Source organism: Neohortaea acidophila (genome assembly GCF_010093505.1).
Source record: "Neohortaea acidophila strain CBS 113389 unplaced genomic scaffold BDY17scaffold_7, whole genome shotgun sequence".
Lineage (NCBI taxonomy): Eukaryota > Fungi > Ascomycota > Dothideomycetes > Mycosphaerellales > Teratosphaeriaceae > Neohortaea > Neohortaea acidophila.
In genome coordinates, this window is record NW_022985516.1 from 1019104 (window position 1) to 1033022 (window position 13919).

Below are 13919 nucleotides of genomic sequence, written 5' to 3' on the forward strand. Positions count from 1 at the left end.
AGTTCTTGGGTAGACAAAGGCAGCGCGGATCTGCTAGTGGTTCGAGACCAGGTTGTATCGTGAATGTTGTCGTGGGTGGCACGGCCGCGTCTCGGCCATGGTGGCTGGCGATGCAGCATCCCGAGAGCGCGAACGACCCGGCAGCTTAAGAACCTTCATCCATGCCATTGTGGAACGCGTGAGAGCCAGGGTGTCTTGATCTGCGTGTATCGCGGGGGCCTACTGGATATGCAACGCTGGTGGAGATGGAAAGGCTAAGGCTCACTAAAGGTGAGTTGAGGTGAGATGAGGTGATGACTGAGGTTCCAAGCATCGGCAGTTCCCTCCACTTTCGGCATTGCGGGTCCATCCAGTCTTGCCACGGCCATGACGCAAGACTCAGGTGTCTGACAAATGCGTGTTCTGGAGCATTGAATACTCCAAGCGATCGCCTTCTCACCACGTAACTCTCCATCTCTTCCTCTATCCTCAAAATCGTCGCACTCCGAGTTCAAACCACAACACCACCCCTCCTCCCACAATCATGGCCACCACCACCTCCATCTTCAAGCACATCGACCCCACCAGCTCGACAAGCACCAAACCGTGGGCCAAAGTCGACGGCCCAGGCAAATCCTTCCAACAACTCGACCACACCCGCAAAGTCTACAACATCCGCGGGCGCGAGCACGAATTCACCACCGACAACAGCGGCTTCGCCGTCTTCCGCGAGCCCGCAAAAGAAAAGCTGTTCGAAGACGACGCCGCCGTGCGCGGCCCCTACTACGATGAAGTGGTCGCGCTGCTGAAGAAGACGCAGCCTGGCGTCAAGAAGGTGGTGATTTTCGACCACACCATTCGGCGACGGAAGCCGGATTCGCCGCGCCAGCCTGTACAGCAGGTGCATGTGGATCAAACGCCTGAGGCGGCGGCGGCAAGAGTGAGGCGGCATTTGCCCGCCGACGAGGCGGAGGAGCTGCTCAAGGGGCGATACCAGATTGTCAATGTGTGGCGGCCGATTGAGAATCCGGCGAGCGATTTCCCGCTTGCTGTGATTGATTGGCGCTCTACATCGCCCAAGGACTTTGTGCCTGTCGATCTGATGTACCCCAAGCGCGCCGATTCTGCCATGGATGACGACGACCGTGGGAAGGAGAAGCTGCCTTCCGAGCAGACGTATGACAGCGCGGAGGGGTATGAGGTCAAGGGCGAGACGATGGCTGTGGCGGCGAGCGAGCAACATCGCTTCCACTATGTTAAGGATATGACTCCCGATGAGGTGATGTTGCTGAAGTGCTTTGATTCATGGGGCGATGCGATGCCGAACGGCAAGAAGGGCATTGCGGTCCGCACGCCGCATACAGCTTTCATTGATCCCAATACTCCGGAAGACGCGCCGGGAAGGCAGTCGATTGAGGTACGATGCTTGGTGTTCTACGAGTAGCCGAGTCGAGTAGAATAGATTGTGAATTTTTAAACTTGTTTTATCTGCTTGACACGAGCCTGGTTCTCAATCGAGGAGCGAGTATAGGTCAATGACTGGACCGTATGGCATCCTCCTCTCAGCCTCGTGGGCAGCCGAGGTTGCCGATGTCGGGCGGAGCTGCGCTCATATGACCCTCCATCTTCACTCGTGTTGCTATTAGGTCGATAACACCCAGCAGGCGCTGAGCAGAATCACCTACGCATACACACACATAAACGATGCTCCTTGCTCGTCGTTAAGAAACAGCGTCAAACCCGGAACAATGGCTCCCAACGGCACAACACAACCAGATCGCACCCACTTCCAAACATCCGACAACATATCGCACATCTGGACCGGCCTCGGCCTCCCTAACAGCGCCCTCGCTTCACTCAATCTCCAAGACGACGGCACAGACTACGCCTCCTCCTACAAAATCGCCGACCTAGCGCAAAGCAGCATCGCACTCTCAGCGTTAAGCGCCAGCCTCGTTGACTCCCTGCGCCAACCATCAGGAGCCGTAAAGCGAATCAAAGCCCCCCGCAGACACGCGTGTCTAGAATTCCAAACAGAGCGCCTCTTCTCCATCGATGGCGACCCTTCTCCGTCCGCTTGGGGTCCGATAGGCGGCTTGCATGCTACGGCTGATGGACATGTGCGGATTCACGATGTCTTTCCGCATCATCGGAATGGGGCGCTGCGGTTGCTTGGGTTGGATGAGAAGGCCAATAGGGCTGATGTCGCTGAGAAGGTGAAGGGGTGGAAGAAAGTGGAACTGGAGGAGGCAGCGTGCGAGAAGAAGTTGGTTATCTACGCTCTGCGCAGTTACGCCGAGTGGGATGCTTTGCCGCATTCAGCGCAGGTATCTGACTTTCCTATTCTGCTTCGAAAGATTGGTGAGCATGGACCGAAAGGGCTGTCGCCGCGTATGAAGCCCGGGGCAGATCGGTGCCTGAGGGGTCTACGAGTATTGGAATTGAGCAGAGTCATCGCAGCGCCCACCGCGGGCAAGACATTGGCGGCACACGGCGCAGACGTGCTGTGGGTGACTTCGCCCAATCTTCCGGACCTGCCACATCTCGACCGGAATCTGAGCCGCGGCAAGCGCACGATCCAACTCGATCTTCATGACAGCAAGGACGTGGAGAAGATGCGGGAGCTGGTGAAAGAATGCGATGTTTTCATTCAAGGCTATCGGCCGCAAAGTCTGGCGGCAAAGGGTTTCAGCGCTGCCGAACTTGCCGCCTTGCGACCTGGGTTGATCTACGCCAACTTATCCGCCTTTGGACCTACGGGCCCATGGTCAGATCGACGTGGATTCGACAGCTTGGTCCAAACATGCACAGGAATGAACGTTTCGGAAGCCGAGCATTTCGGTGAGGACGAAGCCGCGCGTGTGATGCCTGCTCAGGCACTCGACTATGGCGGCGGCTTCCTTCTTGCGACTGGCATCTGCGCTGCGTTGTACCGGCAAGCAACGGAGGGAGGAAGCTGGGAAGTCCACGTCTCGCTTGCCGCTGTGTCGAAGTATCTGAGGAGTCTTGGGCAGCGGCCGGGAAAGACTGGATTTGGGCACATAGACCCTGCCGACGACGCTCCGGGGGCGTGGTTTGAAGAGCGAGAGTCGGGCTTTGGTCGCTGTCGGGGTCTGAAGCATGCCGCAGATGTGGAGGGGGCAACGCCAGGATGGGACATCATGCCGAAGCCGCTGGGAAGCGATGAGCCGCGGTGGTTGTGAAACTGACTGCGAAGCCTTTGAGCCTGCTGTGGTCCTCCAGCTTTTGCTTGCGTCTCATCTCGGCTCAGGAGACCTTGCAACTTCCGCACCTAGTCTCTTCCGGTGCAACTCCTGGCGTTGCTGCTCTCTCAGATCCTGCGTGGCATTGATGTTGTGCTTTTCGGCTTTGATCTTGTAGAATAAATCCCTGACATTAACCAAACCCTCTCCACCAAAGCGTTTCAAATCAATGGTTCCTTTCAAACAGGGTCGTAAAGTGAAGACCACACTCCCCCGACCGGCAGCATTCTTGACCACACGATGCACCCCCGCTTGAGCTTTGCCACGCATCAAGGCGCTCGCCACCTCACCTATCAAGATGACGGGCCATCGCGCAGAAGTCCATACTTTTGGCGTTTTGGTATGATCTACCATCTGAAGGCCATCGTCGCCTCCAACACAGAGAGTAACGAGGCCGACATCGGTATGTTGTTCCGCTAGGCCATTCGGGTGATATTGGAAGACTCTCATGAGTGAAATGTCGGTGTCGAGATTGGCGTCGTTGGAGGGCAGCTCGAGGCAACCCTGTATCATGCCTTCCCAAACGGTGGGGTCGAATCCATGGAATGTACTGAGGTCATACAAGACACGGCGGAGGAGGTTCGCAGCCAACTTCCACGCTGCCCGGACGTGCGATTCCAGCGCTGAATCGTCATGTTGTCGATGTCTGAAGGTGATGTACTCCTTTTCGTCCGGCACGACGTAGTAGCCACATTCTGTTCCGTTTCTCGGCGGGTAGATAGCACTCTTCGTAGCGTGATCCTGTCTGAAGAACGTTGCCGCCTCGGTCGATATGCAGTCGAGTTCCGATCGCAGTGGCTCGGGGAGTATACATGGCATCCAACCCTGTCGAGACAGGAAGCTCGCCTCTTGTTCCGTCAGAAGTGGCGGTGGACCTGGAGGGGGCGAGTGACCCTCCACCTCTCCTCCCATCGTGCCAACTCGCCCGCTAAACGACTTGGTCTTGCATTCGGTGGGCTGGGCAAAGGCTTGGGCCGTCAGGTTTAGGGTTGCGGTGTTGCTGATGCGGCGGGTCCGTGCGCCATACGACGTCAACTGGGGAGGCAAGACGAATTAACTCTTGACATTCCCTTGGAAACCAAAGAAGTCGTCAACTGTACTCCTAGGGAAATACCGGGAGTCGATGACCTGTGTTCTCGAGGCGCGAGGCGGTACGGATGCAGCTGGGAACCTTACCACGTGAGGCACAAGCAAGACTATTCGCCAGCGTCATGGCATCACAAACCACTGACGCCACTCCCGCCGTTGCTGAACATCATAAACCAGCCGACGGAGAAGACCACTCCAAACCTATGGAAGAGTTCACCATTGTGGGTGGCGTTGTTCCCAGATCTTCGCGAAAGGCAAAAGTGCAAGACGATGACGAGCCATTAATCGACACCACCGTGGCAATTCCCAAACGAAGCAAGAAGACCGAAAGGGCGCAGCGACGTCTCGCGCAAAAACAGCAGAAGCGGCCACATACAGCATCACTCTTAGACCTTCCCGCCGAACTCGTGGAGCACATTCTAGGCTTTCTTCTCCCCAGCGACATCTTCCGCCTGCTCTCCATCAACCGCTCCATCCACGACTTTATCAAAATCAACGCCAACGCCATCGCTCGCGACATCATCCACCGCCGCTTCTGGGTCCTGTCTCGCTGCTTCCCTCTCCCCGTTCCTTTGGAGAAGGTCGACAGCTCCGCATACTCGGCGCTGCTAAGCGAGAAGCGCGACAACATGCTCCGCATCCACAAGAAGTCTTATCAGCACGTGAAGGAGATTGACCCGCTTCGCGTCTGCACTTGCCTCAATTGCATACTGGCGTGGAACGATTTAAACTTGGTTCTTGATTTGGCGCACTGGCAGGATTCGCTGGACAAGCGGGAGCCTATCACTATGATCAAGCGTGGCACGCATCCGGATTGGAACCGGAAATTGCTGGAGGCGAATGCTGCGATTGTGGAAAAGGCGATGGAAGGGGACTTATTGTGCTATGCCATGATATTCCAAAAGCATTTGCATAGCACGACGCGGACGTTGCTTCGCACCTATCGCGGGAAGAAGACGGTGCACCCCAAACGACTGTATCACATCACGGCTGCAGATGCGGCGAAAGGTGATGATGAGTTTCTCGAGCGGAGTGGACCTCCATCGGTAAGGAGTTGCATGTATCTGTCGACAAGTGCGTTTTGTGGCTGATTTACGATAGCACGAATTCCCGTATCATCGAGACAAGTACTACGACTTGGAAGCATACATTCCTAATCGAAGATGGCTCAAGGATCGTGCAGAGTGGACTTACTACGCCAAAGGCTTGCACAATGCCGACTTGCAGTGGATTATTGACCGCTTCTCGCCGCAGGATCCCAATGATAACGTGAGCAATGGGGCTGTCATTGATCCAAAACGGCATGTAGATGTTAAGTAGATATCACTGGCATGAACGATTCTATTCCGAAATGCGGTGGAGGGCTGAAGTCCAATCGGTATCACGTGAAAGGGGCTGAGTCATGCCGTCTACGCCACATCTCCGCATTCTGGCTTGGAAGCGGCGCCGGATTGGACACAACACGAGAGGAGGAGGCATGCAAGTGTCACACATCCTCCATCCTACCATCTTTCTTCCCTTCTTCTTCCCCTCTGCCTGGTGTCCCACTCTTGTCGACACACACCACTTCCCGCCCGGCCGAATCTACGAGATACTTTTGCATGCTACCCCCTCTGCACCACACCTGCCTTCCTCCATCAGCGCCACCCATCGCCCTGTATCCCCTCTTCGCCGAGCCCCTTCCAAGCATCCCGGCGTTTTTGGCCTGATCCTACAGCACCAGCTCGAATGCGTTGTGCGCGATAAAACCTCCCCTGCCCGCTCATTCGGCGTGGGCAGACGACCTACCGGCTTCCTGAGATCTCACCCTCCAGGCTGCCACCATGCGACCCCTCCGATTCCTGCTGTCTCTAGCTACGTGCATCCTTGCGTTCTTCGGCCTGCTTTTCATTGGTCCCTGGCGGGCGAGCACGCAAGAATCCATTGAACAGCAAAGCTCCATCCGAGCTTACTTCCACTGGCATACTCCTACCTCTCTCTTTCCCCCAACCGCGGTCATAACTCTGACCGACGACAACTCTACTGTTTTCCTCGCCCGCCCGGCTGCATTCGGGCCTCTTCTTCCCGCCAACAGCCTCAGTGGGCAGCTGTGGATAGGCAGTGGGTTTGGAGACGATCGGCTAGGCCGCACAGGTTCTGCGGAAGGAGATTTGGGATGTAGTGATGTACCTGGCTGGACCGCCGGAGACTATGGAAGAGCTGGGAAGAGCCTCAGTGAGGCGAAGAGTATCTGGGCCAGCTCAAAAGATGGCGAGAGCGCCATTCTGAAACGAGACGAGAGCTCTGGTAGCAAGGGAATGAAAGCACGAATAGCGGAACTTCCGGACGAAGACGATGGTACTGATGACCACCTGCACCACCCTTTGATGCCTTCGGATGGTTTGAGCTCGAGCAGTGGCTCCTCGACGGACCGCAAGCCACCAACACACGCGGATATCCAGTCTCTGCAAGAGAGTGCCGAGATTGCAGGCAAGATTGTGCTGCTTAGCCGTGGTGGATGCGGCTTTCTCGAAAAAGTAAAATGGGTGCAGCGGCGAGGTGGCATCGCGCTCATAGTCGGGGATGATATGCGTGGTGAACCTCTTGTGACCATGTATGCTCGAGGCGATACATCCAACATCACAATCCCTTCGCTCTTCGCCTCCCACACCACGGCGCATCTTCTCTCGGGCCTCATACCTGCGGGCGGGAATGCCGGGAGTTTCACGACAGAAGAAGGAGCAGCTGTTGGTGACAAAACGGACACAAAGGTGACTGATGACGGCAATGCAGTTGCCGATCGACCAACCTTCACTGCATCAAGCTCTCCCGGACAGCGGACAGTTGATGCCAATTCCCAGCTACAAGGGTCCCGCCCCGACGACTCTCCCGCACCAGACGAAAGCAGTGGTATGTCACCAGATGGTGGCTGGCTGCGATCCTGGTTCAGTCCTGGAGATGAGTCATCCGATGTGATTGATAGCAGACGGCCCCCGACAAGTGGCGACATGGGCTGGGTGCTGCAGCAAGATTTCGATGACGATGACGACGCCCAGCTGGGTGGCTCTGGAAGTAAACACACTACTACCACGGCCTCAACACCGCCTGCCGGGCCCACTGCCGACAGCGTCAAACACGATGACTTTGTGATTGGCGTTCAAGATTGGCGCGACCCGGACCTTCTGCTATACCACAAGGAGCAGTATGCTTCGACAAGCGTGAGCACTTCCGAAACCACCCGTACTCGCAAAGCAACCGCCACCGCATCTCTCAGAGGGGGAAGCATCACCCCAGGCAGCGGTGAATATGTGCAGGCGGAACATGAAGTTGCTAACATGGCGGAACTGGGCAAAGTTGTTCATGGAGCCCCTCACGGAGCGAAAGCCGACCCAGAGAAAAGCACAGGCAGCTGGCTTGGACATGTGTTCGGCTCTGCGAAGCAACATTCGTCTAGACCGGCGCCAAACAAGCTCAGCGACAGGTTGATGGCAAGCTCACCCAAGCCATGGAGCCGCGACAAGGATGCTGGGGATGAGCCTGAGGTTCATGAAGGGCTGTGGGTCACACTGACCCCGACGTCTATCTCATCATCGCCGTTCTTCGACACTCTGCTCGTCCTAGTGGTGTCACCGCTCGTCACCTTGACCGTGGTCTACGCTCTTCTGCTACTGCGATCTCGAATCCGGCGGCGCAGATGGCGAGCACCCAAGTCCGTGGTGGAGCGATTACCTGTGCGCACCTATCACACGATGCATAGCGCGAGCATGACTAGTTCAACAACCTCATCCATCTCCTCGCCAGTCACTGCCGCCACGCCACTGCTGCAGTCTCCCACGCGACCCATCAACACTCGTGCCCGGCCTAGATCGCGGACGGTCTCCGGAGTGCCAGGGCAGCAAAACACGTCGATCCAGACAGATAGCACGGCCTCGCCTTCCCTGGACCAGCTGGAGGAGAAGCGTGCGGCAGGGCTAGCGGAGTGGCGACGGCGGTACGGCGGGCGGCAACGGGAATGCGTGGTGTGCCTGGAAGAATACATCGATGGCGTGAGCAGAGTGATGAGTCTACCTTGTGGGCATGAGTTCCACGCCGAGTGCATGTAAGTTGCGCGCCTGCCGCCCTTGACGATCGAGTAGTATTGACTGACTTCGCGACAGAACACCCTGGCTCACGACCCGCCGTCGAACGTGTCCAATCTGCAAAGGCGACGTCGTCCGCTCGCTTGCTCGCTCAAACGGCTCGACCTCCGTCTCGCCGCCGCAGGGCACATGCCCCGAAGACGCCGATGCCGATGAGATCCAAGAGCAAGCGGCCGTGGCACGCAACGACGACCCATCTTCTGCGCGCCCTCTGAGCAGGGAAGACGAAGCATTTGAAGACCTCGAGCAGGGCGTTGGGCATGACCGAAGCCGATGAATTGATGAGCTATTCGTTGCTGCGGCCGACACGACTGTATACTATGCTTTGGCGAGGCGTTCTTCACCTGGTGGTTGTGCCTGAGCCTGGCATGTGGGACGGTATGGACTCTACGCTTCTTTTTACGATACCCGTGTTTATGAGGGCAGATCACGTAAGGTGCAATTGAATGAAATACCATATCACGTGTATGTTTCTTGTCGCTTCAGTCTGATCTGGACGCTCATCCCAGTCCCAAACCTTGCTTTCCTGGCGTGACGATGTATGATACTCGGACCATCTACATGTAGGTGCACTGATTAGCAAGGTCTTCGGCACACTCCTCTTTCCTGCCCCGCCGGTGGTATCTGTTTGGAAAGTCACCTCGCTCGTGTGCCTCCCTATGTGCCCCTGGCCTCGCTAGTTTCGAGCCTTATTTCTTCAAGAGCCATGTCAAAGCACCGGCGATGTAAGCATCGGTTCCGACGGTAAGCGTGGGCTGGATGACGGGATAGAACAGGCTGGAATGGTTGATTGGGATCTTCTCGCTCAGTGTACCCTCGGCTGTGCGAGGCATCAGTATCGCCTACGCCGGCCCAGGATATGTGTGACTTGGAAGAACACTGACCTTCGCATTTATCCCAGAGTTCTGTATCGGTGCCTCCGTACCTGTGCGCTCACGTCAGAACAACTAGGCAATTCCGAGGACAGGACAACTTACATCCAAAAGCTGTACGGCCGGCCTACGGCAGTAGCGAGGATGCTGAAGTCTTCGCTGCCACCCAGTTTCGGGATTTCTGTCGTGTACCCATGCTTATCCTCCTTGAAGTGTGCGCGGAATGTGTCCTCCAGTTTCGCCGTGACCGCATCATCGTTGACCGTCAGCGGGAACGTGCGCGTAATCTGGACCGTGGGCTCCTTCACCGCGTTGCCCGCCACGCTCTCCGCATTGATGATACGGTGAATGGACTTGCGAATCTTCTCCCTCGTCGTCGGGTTGATGGTCCGCACGTCGATCGCGAGTCTCGCGTCATCCACTACGATGTTCTCTGCATCCCCGGCTTGCACCGACGCCACCGTCACCACCGCGCTGTCCCACGACTCCACCTCGCGGGACACAATCGTCTGCAGCTTCATGATCGTGCTGGCGGCCATGACGACCGGGTCGATCAGGCGGTCAGGCATGCTCGCGTGGCCTCCGCGGCCGTGCAACGTGACTCGCATGCTATCTGCCGAGGTGGCAACCAGGCCTCTCCGGGTTCCTATCACGCCCGTCCTCGCTGGCATCACGTGTGCGCCAAGGCAGATGTCGGGGAGAGGGACGTTGTGGCGTTTCGGGTCGTACATGCCGTCGTCGACCATGGCTTGGGCGCCGGTGCCGCGCTCTTCGGCTGGTTGGAAGGCGAGGAGCAGTGTACCTGACCAGCTTGACTTGCATTTGTGCAGGGTCTCGGCGGCGGCGAGAAGACTGGTGATGTGCATGTCGTGGCTGGGAGGGTGTGTTAGTCTTGAGGATACATTAGGGCATCACTTCAGGTAAAGACGCACCCCTACAGAAATCAAAAAGTCAGCACAACCAAAGCAGAAACGGGATCCAGCACAACCTACACAAGCATGCATCACGGGCTTCTCAATCCCATCCGCATCCTTCATCCTCTTCTTACTCGCATACGGCAAGCCCGTCCGCTCCTCCACTGGCAGGGCATCGAAATCCGCGCGCAGCAAAACCGTCGGGCCCTCGCCATTCCAAAGCAGCGCCGCAATTCCCGTGCCGCCAATCCCAGGACGGATGTCGAAGTCGGTGGAGATCTTTTCCTTTAGGTGTTTGACGATGGCGGCTGCCGTTTCGTGCTCTTGGTTGGAGAGCTCGGGGTTGGCGTGGAAGTGTTTGTAGAGCTCTTCGTAGCTGGCGAGCTCCGGGCGGTGCTGGGAGATGAGGTCGGAGATTGATGACGGCATATTTGGTGCTGAGGGACGGAATAGAAAGGTGGGTTGGGACAGGGAAGAAAGTAAGTGGTGTTCTACCTACTGTGCCGGAAGACGATATATCGAAGAGTGCCGCGGTAGCGCTGACGTGAGGTTACATGCTACCTTACTCTTGCCGGATCGGGTCGCAATTTCGACTCCACATTTGACGAGCCACGCCTACCCTGCGAGCCTGCCTACGTTGTACTCACGATCATTCGAACAAGGCGTGTGGCTGGTCGTTGCAAGTTCGAATTGGCCGTCAAGAGGTATACCAGCCTGCTCATGATGCCGATAGCGAAGGCCACGAGCGCCGAAATTCGAGCAGATCTCGTTGCCGGAAGACGTCGCCAGCTAATACAATGATCATGTCGAGCGTTGCCAGCGTATCCTGCACTTCACTAGTGGTTGCGTCTGTTCTTGCATGCATCACCTCGGTTTCGCCGGCGGACGGACTGGCGTCAGACGTCTCTTGTCCAGCTAGTCCTGCTTGCTGGGATGGATACTGCGCTCCATCCCTCTCTTCGGCCGCCGCGTTTTCAAGCTGTTCAGCGGCGTCGGGATTATCGAAAGAAAGCTGTGCAATAATTGCCTTCTTCGCGAGCTCACGAACAGCGGAGACGTCGTCGTTGCCCATGGCTCCGACATCGCCAAGTCGGGCGAGTAGCGACCAGATCCAAGCGGCGACATTACCTGCAATGTGCGCTTCACGCCTGATGAAGCGCTCTTGGATGAGATTGAGTAGCCTCAAGGCGTCGGCCTGCTGCATAGACTGTATCTGAGCAGTTAGCGGCACAGCGGTCTTGATATGGCGGCTCCAATCCTTGTATGCTTCGTCGCTCTTTGCTGGAAAGGAGATCAGATGCTCGTCCTGCAGTGATTGCAGTGCCTGCGAGTCTGGAGGCAGATGCATGCGATCGCGCTGTGTCAAGAAGCGCTCTCTCAGCGCCAGCGTGAATGCTTCTTGAGGCGCGATGTCGTCGTCAAGGCCCTGGGGAAGCTGCGGTCCTAGGTTGGCAGCAGCGACATACGCACCGTCCTCAAAGAATCCACGGGTGTCGCCAACACCGCTCTCGTATATGTCTTCGTGCGAGTCCCCGCTTGGTGCTCTGAAAACCGTTGGCATGTTCTGTCGTTCGGATCTGTCACATCTCATCAGCCATGTATTTATCAATGGCGCACAAGATACTGTGCATTTTGTCAGGACTCGGACTACCGCACGGCCCTCAGATAAGACATAGCCTCCTCATCTTCGGTATTGTACTCCTCTTCGTCATCCTTCTCTTCTCCCTCGTCGCATTGGTAGGACAACGAGCCCAGAGCGGCCCGTTGACCGGTGGTATCATGTCTGCGCACCCCACGCGTTCTTGCAGAGTCGTCTTTGGCGGTCACTGTGTCTTTCTTTGCTTTCACTGCTGCGGCTGTGGCTACAGAGCTGTCTTCGTCTTCACCAAGGCCTTCCTCGTCCTGGCGTTGAGATTCTCTTCGCGGCGCGGAATTGGCTGGAACAACTGCTTGCACAGTCTGATGAGGTGCATCATCTGCCATCTTTGGCGAAGCTGTATTCACAGAGTAGCCCTCTTCATCGGATTCGTAGCTGAGCAGAACACGCTTGTTGGGGTTGTAAGGCACTTCGGGGCCTGCTTTGGGCCGGTCTCTCTCGCGCCTTCTTTTCATCGGCCGTCCCGGATCATCGTTCATGCCATAGCTCGTCATTGTACTGTCTTTGCTTCATGTGTACCCCCTTAGCATGCAATAATCACGTCCTGACCTTCAGGGTAGCGTTCTCGTGACGAAAGTTTAAGAAACGCGCACGCGAGTCATGACGGAAAAACGTTATGCCGGATACAGCCACGCCAAGCATCGAAATTGGCTTCGCACCACAGCAAAGTCTCAGATTTCCTGGCTTGCGACCGACTTTGCTAGCACTTCGACATCAACAACCACACACCACCGCAACGATGGGAAGAGGACCGAAGAAGCATCAGAAGCGGCTGTCAGCGCCATCGCACTGGCTGCTTGACAAGCTCAGCGGCGCATACGCCCCCAAGGCCAGCCCTGGTCCGCACAAACTGAGGGACTGTATGCCCTTGATCGTCTTCATCCGGAACCGGTACGTTTTGATGGTCGACGAGCAGGATGCAGCAATGACTTGGTGTGTATTTACTGACTCTGCGAGTGCCATAGACTGAAGTATGCCCTCAACGCCCGCGAAACCCGCTCGATCGTCATGCAGCGCCTAGTCAAGGTTGACGGCAAAGTGCGCACCGACACCACCTACCCCGCCGGCTTCATGGATGTCATCGGCATCGAGAAGACGGGCGAGAACTTCCGCCTCGTGTACGACACCAAGGGCCGCTTCACCGTCCACCGCATCACCACTGAAGAGGCGGAGTACAAGCTGGGCAAGGTCACACGTGTGCAGTTGGGCAAGGGAGGAATACCATTCTTGGTTACGCATGATGCTCGCACGTAAGTCATCTATCAGCCGTTGGACCAAGCTTTGGTGAAAAATTGCAAAACGATTCGTCGTACTGAGAGACTGGCTATACAGTATCCGCTTCCCCGACCCCGCGATCAAGGTCAACGACACGATCAAGATTGATCTCAGCACTGGTGAGTACTCGCGTGCGGCTATTGGGTGACAATGTGATACATGTTCTGACGCTGCTGGCAGGTAAAATCACCGACTTCATCCGCTTCGACACTGGTGTGATCGCCATGGCCACCGGCGGTCGCAACATGGGCCGTGTTGGTGTCATCACCCACCGTGAGCGTCACGACGGAGGCTTCAACATTGTGCACATCAAGGATGCCATCGACAACGAGTTCGCCACGCGCGAGAGCAACGTGTTCGTCATTGGGCGCGAGAAGCCGTGGATCAGCTTGCCGAAGGGCAAGGGTGTGAAGCTGTCGATTGCCGAGGAGAGAGATCGTAAGAGGGCGTACGCGCTTGCTGGTCACTAAGGGAGTCGTCAAGTGTGAGTGAGGGCTCGTCCAACGCCAGTATCTCTCTAGTCTAACGGACCGAGAGTTCGGTGCATCCCGAGGAAAGAGGACCGAGGAGGGCAGAGTACCTAGCGTGCAGTCGAGTAAAATTGAAAGCATTCAACTTCAACCATCCCCATATCTCGTTTCCTCAGTCATGCGCTATCGTCGTAGTCGTGCTGGACCAATTGACTTTTGCCAAGGCTGGAACATTGACGGAAGGGGCGTTGGAGCTTGCGCAGCTTCCGCGCACATGCCTCC

General features: G+C 56.6%; 8 protein-coding genes across 8 annotated transcripts; 5 read left to right on the forward strand and 3 right to left on the reverse strand.

The window, feature by feature from the left end:
- Window positions 1-279: 279 nt before the first annotated feature.
- On the forward strand, window positions 280-1487 carry BDY17DRAFT_300164 (uncharacterized protein). The gene has a single exon (XM_033734016.1). It carries the CDS (start codon window positions 524-526, stop codon window positions 1421-1423), a length of 900 nt encoding a protein of 299 aa, XP_033588614.1. The 5' UTR covers window positions 280-523; the 3' UTR covers window positions 1424-1487.
- A 240-nt stretch (window positions 1488-1727) lies between these two features.
- BDY17DRAFT_253024 (CoA-transferase family III) lies at window positions 1728-3182 on the forward strand (the record flags this gene model as incomplete). The annotated part of the gene is made up of 1 exon (XM_033731308.1): window positions 1728-3182. One exon carries the CDS (start codon window positions 1728-1730, stop codon window positions 3180-3182), a length of 1455 nt encoding a protein of 484 aa, XP_033588615.1.
- A 54-nt stretch (window positions 3183-3236) lies between these two features.
- Window positions 3237-4154, reverse strand: BDY17DRAFT_325542 (uncharacterized protein; the record flags this gene model as incomplete). Its single annotated transcript, XM_033737376.1, has 1 exon — window positions 3237-4154. The coding sequence occupies one exon, from the start codon at window positions 4152-4154 to the stop codon at window positions 3237-3239; it is 918 nt and encodes a 305-aa protein (XP_033588616.1).
- Window positions 4155-4314: 160 nt separating this feature from the next.
- Window positions 4315-5749, forward strand: BDY17DRAFT_300166 (uncharacterized protein). Its single transcript, XM_033734017.1, has 2 exons — window positions 4315-5377; window positions 5433-5749. The coding sequence occupies exons 1-2, from the start codon at window positions 4400-4402 to the stop codon at window positions 5649-5651; spliced, it is 1197 nt and encodes a 398-aa protein (XP_033588617.1). The 5' UTR covers window positions 4315-4399; the 3' UTR covers window positions 5652-5749.
- A 51-nt stretch (window positions 5750-5800) lies between these two features.
- BDY17DRAFT_300168 (uncharacterized protein) lies at window positions 5801-8903 on the forward strand. The gene is made up of 2 exons (XM_033734018.1): window positions 5801-8409; window positions 8468-8903. Exons 1-2 carry the CDS (start codon window positions 6155-6157, stop codon window positions 8724-8726), a joined length of 2514 nt encoding a protein of 837 aa, XP_033588618.1. The 5' UTR covers window positions 5801-6154; the 3' UTR covers window positions 8727-8903.
- On the reverse strand, window positions 8904-10702 carry BDY17DRAFT_300172 (uncharacterized protein). The gene is made up of 4 exons (XM_033734019.1): window positions 10314-10702; window positions 9427-10196; window positions 9334-9374; window positions 8904-9269 (listed from the first exon to the last, which is right to left on the reverse strand). The coding sequence occupies exons 1-4, from the start codon at window positions 10662-10664 to the stop codon at window positions 9139-9141; spliced, it is 1293 nt and encodes a 430-aa protein (XP_033588619.1). The 5' UTR covers window positions 10665-10702; the 3' UTR covers window positions 8904-9138.
- BDY17DRAFT_300175 (uncharacterized protein) lies at window positions 10703-12460 on the reverse strand. The gene is made up of 2 exons (XM_033734020.1): window positions 11887-12460; window positions 10703-11812 (listed from the first exon to the last, which is right to left on the reverse strand). Exons 1-2 carry the CDS (start codon window positions 12384-12386, stop codon window positions 10954-10956), a joined length of 1359 nt encoding a protein of 452 aa, XP_033588620.1. The 5' UTR covers window positions 12387-12460; the 3' UTR covers window positions 10703-10953.
- Window positions 12461-12592: 132 nt separating this feature from the next.
- BDY17DRAFT_300177 (ribosomal family S4e-domain-containing protein) lies at window positions 12593-13788 on the forward strand. The gene is made up of 4 exons (XM_033734021.1): window positions 12593-12783; window positions 12858-13142; window positions 13225-13286; window positions 13348-13788. Exons 1-4 carry the CDS (start codon window positions 12632-12634, stop codon window positions 13635-13637), a joined length of 789 nt encoding a protein of 262 aa, XP_033588621.1. The 5' UTR covers window positions 12593-12631; the 3' UTR covers window positions 13638-13788.
- The last annotated feature ends 131 nt before the right edge of the window (window positions 13789-13919 follow it).